This window comes from Gadus chalcogrammus, chromosome 2, assembly GCF_026213295.1.
Source record: "Gadus chalcogrammus isolate NIFS_2021 chromosome 2, NIFS_Gcha_1.0, whole genome shotgun sequence".
In the NCBI taxonomy this organism is placed as follows: Eukaryota; Metazoa; Chordata; class Actinopteri; order Gadiformes; family Gadidae; genus Gadus; species Gadus chalcogrammus.
In genome coordinates this window covers 13357604-13373589 of record NC_079413.1, presented here as the reverse complement: position 1 = coordinate 13373589, position 15986 = coordinate 13357604, and the positions used below count along the sequence as shown (strand labels likewise).

Genomic DNA, 15986 nt, shown 5'->3' with positions numbered 1-15986 from the left:
TTCAAGAAATAAGAAAGAAATGCATTTAGATTGTTCATTGTGTCAACAAGAAACCTCTTCTGCTTCTTTCTTGTTCGTGGTATTAGTTTGCTTTCGTCCTATTATCCGACAGACGTCATCTCTGGTGAAGAGTTTTTTTACTTTAGACTTGAACGCAGTGGTGTCTGTGGGATGTCTATTTGGTAGTACAAATGGCTTAATTCTAAACATTGCGACTATACTTCCAAGGATAGAATCCAAGGGCAAACTCTGAAATTCTTGTAAACTGTACTTTTTTACAATCCTTCCCCTGTTACCTTCAACATTAGTTGTCTTTTCTTGCTTTAAAGTACTTCAAGGCTTCATGGCAGAGTACTTTTTCAGACTTTGGCGCTTATTCTGTCCGTCTTGAATCTGCTCGTTCAAAAGTAAGTGAGTTAAACTCACTTACTTACTCATTACTTATGTTTTTGTATGTATATGTCAGCTTATTTTCTTTCCTTTTCTAATGATTTTTGAAGTTCTTCTTTTGTCTCTGTTCTTCCCCAAAATCGCCTGTCTCCTGAAACATAACACAATTTAATTGGTAACTAACAAAGTCAATGCTACACACCACCTACGTAGCTGCCACACTCCACCTAGGTCACTTTAACTCCACCTAGGTGTCCTCCAGACAAGGACGCAAGATGGTGATGTTGAGGCCGGTTTATTGTAAGATTTGCTGATAATAATACACGGCCTGGTGCTCAATGTTGCCATGTATGAAAAACTCACAGATTGAATGCGGTGATGGCTGGTTTAACTTGTGCACATTGATTTCTCAATGCACAACAGGTGTGCAGCCTCACCGAGTCCAATCCATCTGACTAAGGCCAGCTGAGGGTGCTTAAACCAGCCATCATGTACACACACTCTCACAGTAACTTAATGGGTCATGTCATGTATACTTAATTACCCATCAATGATAGGCCTGCTTCTTATTCGCTGAATGTGTCCATTTATTATCAATCCTAACTGCATGCTATCCTGACCATGGAGAGCCTGGCTGCTGCGTCGGCTGTTGGTCAGGATCTGGACTCTGAGGAGGGGTGTTACTGCTTCCTAGCCTCTGCCTTCTCTTTCCTCTTCTTTTGTTTGCCTCCTCCACCTTCTACGCATCTGACCTTTCCCTTTCTCACTTAGATCACTGATGTTCTTATTCTTCTCTTGCTCTACATCCCTTCTACATCGTTGATGCTCACTCTCTACGCATTGTTGCCTCCTCCCAGTATCAGCATCAGGTAGTGAGTGAAAGAGAAAGTGAGGGATAAATTAATCTTAAATAGTACTACTTAATCAGGCATTTTTACTAAGGTATTGGTAAAGGCTCCAATTAAATAATATGTTCATATTCAAATGGTAAGCAGAACCCCCCCCCCCCCCCCCCCCCCCCCCCACCGTTACGACCCTGTCATGTGTGACGGTTGGTATGTGACGGGGTGATTAATTTTCTATTAACCTAGCTGCAGATCTCTAGAAGTTCCTGAGCTAACATTGTATGCCTTCAATTTGAAATATCATTTTCTTTGCAATTATTTGTTTAAATATTTTAATAAAGATTATAAACACTATCTATTTTGTGTGACGGGGTGGCTGGATTGAGTTTAACGGACTGCATCTAAGATTAAAAATCAACAAATAAAGAATGAAAAAGAATTTCAGAAATTGCCTGCTTGTGTTCCTGGCTGTTCCAAAGGTTTATTTTAAAGGATGTCTCTTTCTCTTTGTGATGTCACTTAAAGGTTGGGTATGGAATTCTCTTTTTTGGCCATTTTTGCAAAATTACTTAAAATCCTTATCATAACCCACTTACAGCCACCGAGTTAGAAGTACTGACATGAAAATTAAACAAGTCAATCATCTGTGGCACGGGCAGGGCTCGAAAAACTCCAGCCAATGATTTCCAGAACCACCGACAATTGTGGGCCGGTCCACCTGACCTCGCTGGCCGGCCGGCCGTCCGGGAAATCTCCTGATCGTCCCGATGGCCAATCCGCCTCTGGACATACGTCACTCAAATGGTCGTACTGCACTCCCCCTCCCCCTCCCCCGCTCCCCGCGTGTGACCCCTTCGTGCTCGTACTCAAAGCTCGTGACCCAGAGCAAGCTTCTGTTTGTTGTTATCCTGCGGTAGCTACTGGAGCTACCTAACTAGCTAATGGCTCGCTCTCGCGCATCTGTGTTCGCGCTCGTGCAAGTTTGCGCGTCCATGTACTTGGAATGGGTGGAGTCAGGGTCAGCGTTGAAGGAGAGGGGGTAGGACCATTTGAGTTGTGCATTTTCAAAATCTGCTGGCGTTTCGCAAATCCCAAAATGGATTTGGGATATGTTTTGAATGATAACGAGTTGAAACATTTGTTTTGGAGCACAAAAAACGCATATAGACGCTTTCTTCAGTTGGCTGTTTCTAGCCGATTCCATCAAAACGCTATAAACTTGGAACGATGGTTATGATAAAAACTAAATCACTATTTTAAACCAATTAAAAGGCTAAAAGTAGCCCGACACTTCTTTTGTAGTATAATAAGGGTCTTAACATATAAAACGAGGCATTGAGAACTTTGCAAGTGTACAGATTGTTTATTAAAAAGGACATTTTGTATGCACAATACCATCAGTAGATCACCTGTCTACGCCATTTTGTTTTTAAGACTCGATAGGTAGATTGACAAACACAGAGATTGTGATATCCGTCAGCAATAGTGGTGGAATTAATGATTCGTTGCAGTCAATATGTGTAACCCAGTTTGCGTGAGTCAGTTCGCCAAGAGGAGTCGTTCGCGAATCGTTTGTTCGTTCATTCAGTCGAGTTTCCGGTAGCACTGAGTCTGACTGACTCAGCTGAGAACAGTGCAATGGCGTGCATTCCATGATGCGATTTACCGCTACCGGAAACCAGGCTGAGAGAACAAATTATTCGCAAACGACTCCTCCCAGTTCAGTCGAGTTTCCGGTGAATCGATTCACCAGAAACTCGACTGAACTGGGAGGAGTCGTTTGTTCGTTCAGCCTGGTTTTCGGTAGCGGTAAATCGCATCATGGAATGCAAGCCATTGCATGGTTCTCAGCTGAGTCAGTCAGACTCAGTGGAGTCAGTGCTACCGGAAACTCGTTAGTTCGTTCAGTTGAGTTTCCGGTGAATCGAATGGTGAACGAGACGAACGAGAGAAACGAACCGGTTCGGTTCGTTTGTCCTAAAGACTCGTTCATTCGAACCGGTTTGTTCGCGAACTAGTCAACACTAGTCAGCAACACGCAAGCTCTGTGTTCGCCAATCTACTTATCGAGTCTTAAAAACAAAATGGCGTCGACAGGTGATCCACTGATGGTATTAGCTGTGTTCGAAATCGTTCCCTATCATGGATGTAGTGCACTAAATAGGGTGCACGCCATTTTCTAGGGTGTTCGAATTCTCAGTGGTCCACTATATAGGGCACTATATAGTGGACTTAAAATAGGGTACATACGATGTTCCCTACATGTTACTCCCGTATACCACAATGCAATGCGGTTGTATTTTTCCAGGGGAGAAGAAGAAGCCGAATAACCGCGAAAACGAATACATTTAATGATGGAGTCTCCGGCTTTCGTTTAGAAATGTCAACAATTTATTTGGGATTTAACATAGAATATTTAACATTCAAAATTAATTAAACAAGGAAATGTAACATTCAACATCAATACAACCTCCAGCTTTCGTCGTGAGTGCCCGGTTTGTTTACTTGATGTGGGCGCATCTGTCTGCGTCACACAAATACCCGGCGCATTTACTGACGCAAATGACGTTTAGAAATGTTCAGCGTAGTGTCCGAATTCTCGTTCCTTATTCCCTATATAGTGCACTATATCATGTACACTATATAGGGAATAGGGAACGAGTGTATAGGGAACGATTTCGAACACAGCTATTGTGTGTATAAAATGTCCTTTTTAATAAACAATCTGTACACTTACAAAGTTCTCAATGCCTCGTTTTAGATGTTAAGACCCTTATTATATTACCATAGAAGTGTCGGGCTACTTTTAGCCTTTTAAGTGGTTTAAAATAGCGATTTCGTTTTTACCATTACCAGTGCCCCCATCGTTCCAAGTTTATAGTGTTTTGATAGAATCGGCTAAAAACCGCCAACTGAAGAAAGCGTCTATAGGCCTATGCGGTTTTTGTACTCCAAAACGAACGTTTCAACTCGTTATCATAGGCCTGCAAAACATATCCCAAATCCATTTTACACCGGAATTACCCTTTAAAGCAACAGTACATTATTGACAAAACAAGTTGTGTGACACAAGTCATAAAAATGTTAACAAACGTTTTGTTAACGTTGTGTTGAAAAAATAAAAAAGAAGATATATACGTTATGCAAACAGGTGAGACATATTCCTGAAAATAATAAGGGTTTGATAGGCATATAACATTTATTTGGTGATAATTAACGTAAATATCATGTTGGTCTGAATGGACATGATAAAATGGCCAAGTTCTCAAGAAAAATGATGCAGAATTCAATGTTACTCTCTAAGAGTACATAATGTTAACAAGAACCCTTGAATGAATAACTTTAAGCTTTGGAATTTTTGTGTCTTATAAACCATTATTGATTTAGCAAATGCTTCTCTAATGCAACTTACTTATTCAGATACATGCCATTAATGAGCATTTAGGAGGTTAGGCATCTTGCTCAAGGATACCCTACCGGTAGGATGTGAACTGACATGAACCGTGCAGCTGGGAGCCACACTACACTTTCACTACACTTGGCATTAACACTGCCATTGTAGGTGTTTGATTAAGTTACCCATTCTAAGAAATATATGCACTCTCATTATTGCAAGAAGCTTTTAATAAAAGTGTCCTCTAAGCAGCAAACCGTTTTTTGTGTGTTAGATGTGTATGTCTACTACTGGATCTATGATATTTTTTAGGGCCGGAATCGATCCCTCATGCTTTTATTCCTCAAATTGATAAATAATGACACGGTTTGATTTTAAAGCATAGTCACACGCACTACCTACACCTGCCCTGAAGGAGCAAGAGATGCATGCATTATTTCAGAATGCTTAATCCATGCATTATGCATATGTAGAACGAGATCAGGGAGAAATGGAGTGATATAGTCATATATTTCTTAATAGACTGGGAATAAACAAAGTATGCTACTTGTCCCTTTTAATACATAATCGGATTTGTTTGGTTCAATAATCGACACATCTACTCGTGAGCATATTGACACCTGCTCATGTATTACTACCGATAATTAAATAATCTCGGGTAAATTATATCGAAACCATTAGGCTACCTAACTAATAGCCTACGTAAACAATGCCGAACGTATTAAGCGTTCTCGCCGAACTAGCAACTGCTTATTATTAAACGTAGGATATCTTACATCAGGGACAACACATTTTCTGCATCTTATGATGCCCAGTTTGAAAACAAAAACCAAAATATGTCCGATGAACAGGTAATATTGACTGCATGAGAGTCGAAGTCAGTTTTACCTCATCATTTAATAGTACTTTAAAATGTGTATTCTTACCTGAATAGTCCTACGTTCAAGATGCCAGCGGTATGCTTGCCTCTTGCTTCCAAATAGATGTTTATCAGCTGTCAGGTAAGTAGGCCAAATATAAGGATAAAACGGCTGCGCAACAGACAGTGAGGTCGACGGATCAAAATGTAAACACGTAATAAAAAATTTAAAACGAATGATTATGGGAACTGGGAGAACCAATTAAACGCCTGGAGTTGTGCACAGCGACAATCGCAATTGTTATCGACTTGCCTACTTGTAAGCCTTCTTGTCGTCACCGTGTCCAAAACAGTTTTCAACTGGTACAGAATTGCGAACTGTGACTGGTGAAGAGAGAAAGCGCGGGAGGGAGAGAGAGGCGCCGAGGGAGAGCGATGCAGAGAAAGCGCGGGAGAGAGAAAGGGCGGTGATTAGCGAGTGATTGATATGCTGTCAGCACGAAGGACAGCTCCTCCGCATCGCTACGGGTGAAAAGATTGACAGGGCGTTCTGTTATTCTATATTGGACCACCGAGTGTTATCATAGCAACCTGGAAGCCTAACTGATAGTTGAAAAGCATATATATTGTCATTACATTAGTGCCATTTTCTTAAGATAGGTATAATACTTTTGTAAGCACTAAGAATACTGTTGTGGCCATAAAAGTTATAGCGAAAATGTCTTCCTAAAGAAGAAAGAGTGTGTTTGTCAGTACTATTTTGTCTATGCGTTTGGAATAATAAACTTGACAATCGGATTTTATACCTTTATTCATACAGTATCCTTTATACCACAATAAACAGAGGAACAAGAGTAATCTGGTTACCAAAAGCAGGGGGCACTGAAAGGGAGAACAAAACGAATAACTCAAGCCTACTGTGGTATCCTGACAAGCATGTTGTGCGCATCAACATGGGCCCCACAGGTTGGTCTCCTCTGATACTGGTTCTCAATGTGAGACATTGTAAACATTCATTTATCTTCTCATCTTAAAAAAAAATGTAATTTTGGTCCAAATGTGACAGTTGAAACATCAGGTACGATAATAGTAAGTATTACGTAACTACAGAATGAAGACCCTAAAGTGTGCAGAGTCACTGACATTGGCAGCTTCTGAACGACAAAAACAAACAAATTTAGGGATGAAGTAGGTTTCAGCCTCAAAACTAAGCAAGCTGCTGGCCAGATCCCCCTCGCTACCACAACACGAGTTTCAGCTGGTTAGTTTGGCAACAACCCAATTAGCATAAAGCCAGCTGAACAAGAAAGGTACACCCACCAAAATCGCCTTAGCTTATACAGCTTGTTTAAACGCTAGCCAAAAGGAGCTCGGAACGGAGGAAGGCTACATGACGAGCAAGAGAGAAAGCGACGGGTAGAAAAAGAAAGATGTTGCGTGGCATTTGGTTGGCTGTACTCCATGCCTCACACCTGGGAAACCAGTTGTAGCATGCAGGGGCCTTTGTCATGCTTAGATCAGGCCTAGTCGCACACATGCACACTATTAAGCTACAAAACACAGGGCTTTTGCTTTGTTCTGACGGCCATCGAAGGCCCCATACAACCTCATGTCTGGCTTCCAGCAGGTTGGTTGACGACTGGTTGTTACGGACTTGAGGAGACCGAGGCGAGACAGAATCAAACTGATTTCAAGCACCACTGATAAACATATGGTGCGTTGTAAGCTCTATGATACTAGTTGCTAACGAAAGAAAACCTATGGAAACGAGACGAAACAAAACAAAAACAAAATACATAAGGTAATAAAGCACATTCAGTTCGTTTTATAAAATTTTGAAGTAAGGTATCTTCTAATAACTTTTTTTAAACATATTTACAAAAGAACGGACATGAATGGTGTGAATCTCGCTAGACATGGAGGATCACAAAGCTTAATATAAAACAAAATGGGGGGAAAAAAACTATTGATTAAAAGTCTTCTCTCAAACATACAACAATTATATATCAACATATATCATACTCAGTTTACAATGATAGACATTTATGGCATTCTAGAGAGCCTTCGGGGTCAGAAATTAAGCATGCAACAATGAACTGCCTTGTGAATATGGAGATAGTAAATATAGGTTCAAGTCAAATTAATACTCAATATTTGTTGTTCCACAGATTTCTGACTCCCAATACACGTCAGACATACTAATGTTTGCATCTTCCTCTGTAACTTTCTTTATATATCTGTAAATGTGTTTACATGTAATTCCCACATTCCTATCAAGAATAGTGAAAATAAAAAGATCCAGTGGAAAAGGGTTTGAACTCGTTGATAAAAAACGGTCCAATATGCCGGAGACCTTGTAGTTCCTAAGTACTGTTGAGCAACTGATACAGCTGTCTATAAACTCAGCAGGATTTGTACTTATTTAGCTCCACGTCTATTTTTGGCACTCGTGTAACAGCACACCATCTGTATATTACAATAGAAAACATAAACAGGATGTATTTGAACCATGGCAGGACATTTTGGTCAAGAATGTACAACAGAACAGGGACCAGGAAAAGTGTATTGTCAAGTTCTGTCGAGTGTGACGTAGCTCCTTGCATGGTAAGAGGTGGTTTGGGGTTATGTACATCTTGCATCTTATTACCAGGACCTAGAAGGCATATTAGGGCCGTGTCTGCTTCTCACATTCAAAACACAGGAAAGAGTCGGAGTAATGAAGGATACCGGCGTGAAGGAATATGAATATATTATCTATATATTTACGAATGTGTGGGGCTGTGTGGTGAAAAGAGATGGACGTTTTTTAAAAGTAACAGCAAAAGTGTTGTGATGATTGAGACTTGATTTCTCTCCCCTTCTGGTTTTTCTTGATTCCTCCTTGATCTCTCCCGGAGGGTTGAGTAGAGGACGACACGACGAGTTTCTCCCACCGTAGGATACTGAAGGATTGGCGTGTGGAATATCTGCAAAGTCACCGTTGTTGTCCCACTTTCTATCCATAGCCCTCTGTCTCACTCGATCTTTCGTTCTCCATGTCCTCCTTCTCCACTGCCGTCGGTCCACTCATACGACGCTGTGCAGTGAGGGGTGGATGAACTGCGTGTTGACGTAGGAGAAGCCGGCGAACTCACTCTGGTCGATGTTGGCGATGACCAGCTGGTCGGACGGGGTCAGCATGGGCTGGGTGCGCGTGAAGAACTTATCAAAGTTCTCCGCCCCCTTGCCGCCCTGTGAAATACAAAGACACACGAGGAGACTGTTGAACTGAAAACGACAACCACGTGGGAAGATAATTGTTATCCTTCGTGTCTTATCGATGTCAGATGCAGTGCGGTTCAACCACCATTTTATCTTGTTATTTTCTAAATAGTATGTTAATCCTACAGTGGGTTTGAGAGTCTGTTATGTAGCAGATGCCCTCATTCAACGTGAGATCATTTAAAAGTTGGTAATGAGCCGGTAGGCGTCAGGCATCTTGTTTGCGGATGTGAACAAATAACGAAGACCACGGCGTGATTTAGTTCTAAGGACCACTGGTTGACGCTCTCCACGGAGACCGTCAACCCCGTCAGCTCAGGAGGTTGGGGAAGGCGGCACATTTGACAGCCAGATATTGAAGGGAAGGGCGTAGGAGTCATCATGATTGCATTCGGAAAAAAAGCCAAACCCAAAGCAGCATGGGCCGAGGTCATCTTAAGCACTGGGGGCAGTCATGTGTCAGACTCATTCAAATTCAATGTACAGTACATAGCTGACGCTTAATATACAGGGGACACCACGTAGCCGATTGGCACATTCAACATTCCTCTCGCGAATGGGACTGGGTTGTCAAGGTGCATGCGTGTTTACTTGCGTCAGGATTCTATTCTTTAACAAACTGTATGACGAATCAATCCTAATCCCATCTGCAACTATGTAAATGTTGAATATTGCTTCAACCAATGGGTCGCAAATAAACACATTTTCCTGTCCTTTGTGCCTATGAAATGCATTTTGGGGCGCCTTGTAATGCTGCTACTCAGAAGTACAATAGCGCAGAATACATAAAAACCAACGCAATAACACCTCAATGGGCCTTTGTGTTGTGGCTGTGGACTGTTTTCAGTCCCATTAGTGAGGAAATACGTGCACTTGCAATACATGCACCCACATGAACCCCACAATGCTTTCTGAGTCCACCAAGCCAAAATTAGCCCACCACTCAACCTCCCTGTCTTCCATTACATCTGCCATGAAATCATCGGCACGGGCTGTGTGTATATGTGTGTGTGTGTGTGTGTGTGTGTATGTGTGTGTGTGTTTGTGCATTTCTGTTTGTGTGTGAATATGTGTTTGTGCCCCAAGTTGGCTATTTTGAGCCGCGGCCAGCGGTGCCTTGTCTCAGTAGGCGGAGCTGATACAGACGAGGGAGATGAAGTGTGTGTGTGTGTGTGCGTGGGTGTTTAGAGGATACAGGGTTAACCGAACTGTAAGCTGAAGCCCTTTGTAGTCACAGGAAGAGACAAGCGGTAGCGTGGGGCAGAGGGGGTGGTAGTTGGGGGGGGGGGGAGTGCTGATTGCAGCTGGTATTTAATGGTCTTTTTAGCCTGTGTGCACACATGCACACACATATGCACACAAACAGTTTGTAATTGCACGTACAAAAACGAGATGCGCACGCACGCACGCACGCACGCACACACACACACACACACACACACACACACACACACACAGACACACACACACACTCTCACACACACACACACACACACACACACACACACACACACACACACACAAACACAAACACACACACACACACACACACACACACACACACACACACACACACACACACACTCACACACACACACACACGCACACAGACACACACATACACACTTTCAAATTCAGAATTAGAGTTATGAAGCGACATACACAGATATTCACATAACATGTTCAAATATACAATATGTATTTTGGGGGCGCAGACTTGTCCTCACCACTTTGGGTTTGAAGGGGGGCTGGATCTCTCTGTTGGCCAGGCGTTCCCAGTCGATGCGTCTGAAGAACGCCTGCTCCCTGATGTCCCGTTCCGCCTCGGGCCCACAGCCCAGCCGCTTGGATGGGTGCTTGGTCATCAGCTGAGAGCGAGAGGGAAATCACATGCTGTAGGAGGAGGGTGTATACGCCAGCATTATATACAGCTTTTATTGTGTATGAAGTGAGACTTTATGGATTCGGTTATACAACATTTTCTGCTCTGTAAATCAGTGATATAATTTTACCATACCACAGGCCTATTATTGTCACAAATTAAACTATGAAAAAATTTGCCAAATTCCGTTCTTGTTTTTAGTATCGCAGCACAACCGGTAATCAACATCGGCAAAAGCTGCAACCTGAGAATCATAGCATCAAACAAGAACTACAAGAACTTGCTTCCAGTCCCTTACTCTGTCTACAGGACCGGGAGAGAGAGAGAGAGAGAGAGAGAGAGAGACAGACCATTGGCAGGAAGGAGGGAGAGTTGAGGAAGTAGGGAGTAGTAGGAGAGAGAAGGATATAAGGGATTGTATACATGTGATGCTATGAGGTTTTAAACTTCAGTGAGTTTCAGCTTCATAACTACTAGTTGATATGGCTATGGAATCAGATGACTGGCACACAAAAATACACACAAACACACACACACACACACACACACACACACACACACACACACACACACACACACACACACACACACACACACACACACACACACACACACACACACACACGCACACAAACACACTCTCTTTCTTTTTCTCTCTTTGTGTGTGAATGCTGAATAAAAATGATATCCCCTTAAACTTCACACATCCCACAGCTTTGAGATGGAAAGTGGGATTGGAAGTGCCTATTCATGGCAATCTCTTTGATGTAGCCATTTTCAGCATTCTATTTTTTCCATGAGAGGAAACATTGATATTTTAATTTATACTTCTATTGGGGTCCATTAAGCTGCAAGGCACACTATTAAGTGTGGAAGTGATGGTAGGGTATATCAAAAGACTGGCTGAACCTGTCTGTGAATATTAATATTACAAAATTGACGCCCGTGGTGATGTTGCAGTGTTATGATGTCAGCTCACAGACAGCAGGTTCTCCTGCAGGTGCTCAGGAACAATATTAATAATTTGAATGACTCATGTACATTTTTTTATAATCTTGGTATCAAAACTATTTCAATTATTCATTCACTTAATTCAATTCAACACAATTACATGAAATCATCTAACACCATTGCAAGGAAAAACACCAGAGGAATGATTAAAAATGATAAAGGCTAAAGAATGTATTGAAACCTCATTTCTAAGTTTCTATTTGACATAACCCTGTTCACAGGTGTGGATGCTAAATTTAGAATTCCATTTTCAGAATTTAGATCTGCCCGTGACAATAATCCTAACAAAAGCACCCTATCATTATAATCAACGGGAGATTCCTCGGCTGAACCCCCCGAGACCAAGGCAGCACTCCAGCAGGGCTCTGGAAGCAGGACTCACTCCCTTGCAGATGGAGACGGCCTCCTTGGACATGGACTTGGGGTAAGAAACGTTGTGCTCCATGATGGATTGGAACAGCTCGTCCTCATCCTCTCCATCGAATGGAGGCTGAGAGAGAGAGAGAGAAATAGAAAGAGAGAAAGAGAGAAAGAGTGAGAGAGAGAGAGAGAGAGAGAGAGAGAGAGAGAGAGAGAGAGAGAGAGAGAGAGAGAGAGAGAGAGAGAGAGAGAGAGAGAGAGAGAGAGAGAGAGAGAGAGAGAGAGAGAGAGAGAGAGAGAGAGAGAGAGAGATTTTTTAGCAGATCTTTATCGCAATTCTTAATTTTACCAATGTCTTATTCTTTTAGCTAGTTCATCTTTTACAAGATATGAATATTATCTGTAATATTGTGGTTCATAAATTATGAACCTTGCACAATCCTTGATTACGGCGACTAAAATGAGGTATAACTCTGGAGCACGCTATTGCTCTCTCGCATGGGAAGCCAAACAGCAATGACACAGCCAACCACCATATAGGAAGGCCCTTCCGAAGAGATGTTGGCCATTTCCCCACATGACAGAAACCGAGCATGTATTACACACCCGACACGCCAAGGTGGCAGATCTGATGTGCGCCCAAGTCAGAATCAGAGACATTAGGAACAAAATGGGGGGGTAACTTTTTAAGGTTTCCAGATGAATAGCAAGCCCCAATGCGTTTACGTTGGAAGCCAAACTGAGAGATTGCCAGGAAACCAAAAGGCTTGGAATTCGGCTTCATTATACACAGGTTTAATTGAATATGACTCATGGATTCCTCTGACAGCTCTGTATGTGAGGTGTCAACAGAGGTGTGTGGCTGTGAGTGTGAGTGTGCGTTGAGCATGTTGATAACAGACCTTCATCCATAATGCTGCTATTCTTCTCACTCTAAAGAGAGAGACATATAGATTTTGTCTCTAGTTTCTTGCATCTGTTATGTATTTTTCTTTCACCTATGGTATGGCAGAGCCTATAAAATATAGATGTCTTCGACCACTCTGAGAGCGGAATCCATAAGTGCCCCCTCAGTGTAAACACACTGAGTGGGATTCTCGATTCACTCATTCATTAAATTAATGATCACTCACTTCTTAGTAAATCATTATTATTATAATCATTATTATTATATGATTTATTTATTCATGATAACCCACTAACTCACTTACCAACTAATTAGTTCACTAGCTATCTAACATACTCATTAGCTAGATATCTCAGGAACTACACTTACTCACTCACTTACTTTCTTACTAACAAACTAACTCACTCACTGTTTCAGTATCTTACTGACTCACTCCCTCACTCACATTCACTAACCCTAACCCTAACTATTTAACTGAGCAACTCACTTACTCGCTAACTCATTCACCATCCAACAAAGGAACTCCAATCAATCCTGATATATATAATTTCATAGAACCATCCACCAGCTGTATTCTGCCAAGTGGTTAAGAAAATGTGCCTAATGTAAAACAACTGTGTACACAATACAGTAGCAGTATTTTCATGAGTGAGATGTAGGTTTGAGTACAACTCAATAGGCCTATTTACAATATTTCAATATCAGCAATACTAATCTTACCACTAATCTTAACCAATTTTGAATTCCTGAAAGACGAAAAAGTAGGTGATTACCTGTCCTGCCAGCATCTCATAGAGTAGAACGCCATACGCCCACCAGTCCACAGACTTCCCATAAGGTTGGTACGCAATGATCTATCAAGGGAACGAAATGCAGAGGAAGGATACACATCTGATTTATTGACATAAACTCCTGAACACAAATATAAAGAAAGTTGTGATTAATTTATTCGTCTATCGTACTCACATACACTGTACAAGACATTCAGTGTGCTATTCAATCGTTTAGCCAATTTATTTTAGATGCATGACAGTAGGTGCGTTTCCATCCCCCTGATTTTATGCAAACTATGAAGTATCGAATCAGTAAACGATGATGGAAACACCAAAATTCGCATAAAAATCCTCTAATTCGCAAAAAGGTTTATCCGCTCGCTTGAGGTGGTTTTTGAGAAATGCGAAAGAGAGTAAATTCGCAAAATGGGAGATGGAAACACACTTTTCGAAACAGCTGTGACGTAGCGAACTTTGAACACACAGGACTGATAGTCTTTCAGATTTCCGCATAACGACCGGCCATAGCAACCCTGCCGACATCAACGTGTACCGTCATCACTCTATTCCGCTCCAACCACTTGATGGAAACGCACCTAATTCGAATTACTTTTTTGCGAACTTTCTAAAGATTCGCATCACCTTTTAGATGGAAACGCAGCTAGTAAGGTGTAGATGGGGTAAGGTATCTCGCTCAAGGATGCCTTCATTTGGGTTCAGACCCAGTACCTCTAAGCATGGAATCGAACACCCTAACCACTGCATAATACTACCCTGCCCCTTAGAATATAGCTTCGCAGGCCATACAACATTATATTTCAGACATACTAAAGACATCATCGCGGTTTCAGTTCAAGCCTTTGCCCTGATAAGTCACCCATACACAATGAAGAATTTAAATGCTTTCAAAATTTGTTTCAGTAATTTCAGGGCAGGGGTCTGACGTCGTGATAAGCTGGACAGATGATTTAAGGCTGTGCTGCCACACAGCAGAGCTCTTCTCTCTCCACACAAGTCACATGTGAGCACCGTTAAACACGCTGAGCTATTTTCCACTGCCATAACAAAAGGCTCGCTGTCCAACCATCCAATTTACCAACCAATCGTCACTTCCCCACACAAATGTTACCCACACACTAACAACACACCCACACACATCCCACACACACATGTACGCATGCGTACACACAAATATACAAGCACACACACAGACGTAAACACACACACACACTCACACTCACACTCGCACTCACTCGCACACATACACAGGCTTACAACTGCATTTAGCTTTTGTCGGTTTCAAAAAGGGAGCAATGTAAAAGATGTATGAGTAGAAAGAAATCCTTAAATTTCAGTTTAAGCCATGATCGTTGATAGTCACTTACTACTTAAAATTGCCTTCTTATTTTTCACCCTTATTATTATCACGATCGTCTATGATTATGTGTTTGGTGTGAAGGAATTATTAATCAGTAAGCTGATACAAGCATCAAGAACCTGACCTTTTTGTTCACCCATTAGTCAAAACAAATGAATGACGCATTAACTATGATACAGCAATTCCTATAAATAATATAATTTGTGAATAAACGGGTTGTAAATACATGCAGAACATATACTGCATTCAGCATCAGGTTTTTCCTCTTACTAGTAAGAGGCTTTCACCTGACTTCTACAATCTTTTATAATATATAAAAAACATAAGTAACAAAATTTGCCAGATTCTAAATCTGTATCTTTGCATGCCCACGGTTGAACATGAGCGCGTCCCCGCCCTCACTCTGTATGCACAGCGCAGTACACAGTAATGAGTCCGAAAGTGGTTTAAGAACACCATTATCACTCTGTTATTGGGTGGAAATCTTTAATAGATCATTTAAAAAAGAGGAACAGAGGCTTAACATCGGTTAATAGAAATCTCAGAGTTCACAAGTGCAAAAGTATCAGACTTTTAAAAAGTTTCACTCTTTTGAAAAAAAGGGCCACACATGTAAACACACACCTACGCAGGTGCTTTGGAGCAGTCTGGGCAGGATAATCTAGCATAGGGTTTGACTCCCAGTCGAAAAAAGGTACTGAGGTTCGATCCCGAATAACTTGAGCCTGATGCTTAGGCTCAATCTGGTCCTTAATGACATGGCTTACAGTAATACAACAACATTTCCCTCGTGACCGGCAGGGACTGACTCCACCGTCACTCTTTATCTGACCGGAAACTAAACTACTGTCATTCTCATCCAGGTGTCTACAGACAGCATTGCAGAGCTATTTCTGTTTATTTCCGGGTAGAAAAGCGCCAAGTCA

General features: G+C 41.7%; 1 protein-coding gene across 1 annotated transcript in view; it reads right to left on the bottom strand.

Moving 5' to 3' along the window:
• Positions 1-6288: 6288 nt before the first annotated feature.
• LOC130374822 (protein kinase C alpha type-like) overlaps positions 6289-15986 on the bottom strand; it is a 20042-nt gene continuing 10344 nt past the window's right edge. Inside the window, exons 8-11 of the mRNA XM_056581794.1 lie at positions 13683-13763; positions 12025-12132; positions 10477-10617; positions 6289-8719 (exon numbers count right to left, since the gene is read on the bottom strand). Of these exons, the coding sequence (XP_056437769.1) occupies positions 8555-8719; positions 10477-10617; positions 12025-12132; positions 13683-13763 (495 nt within the window). The 3' untranslated portion in view covers positions 6289-8554. The remainder of the gene's footprint in view (positions 8720-10476; positions 10618-12024; positions 12133-13682; positions 13764-15986) is intronic.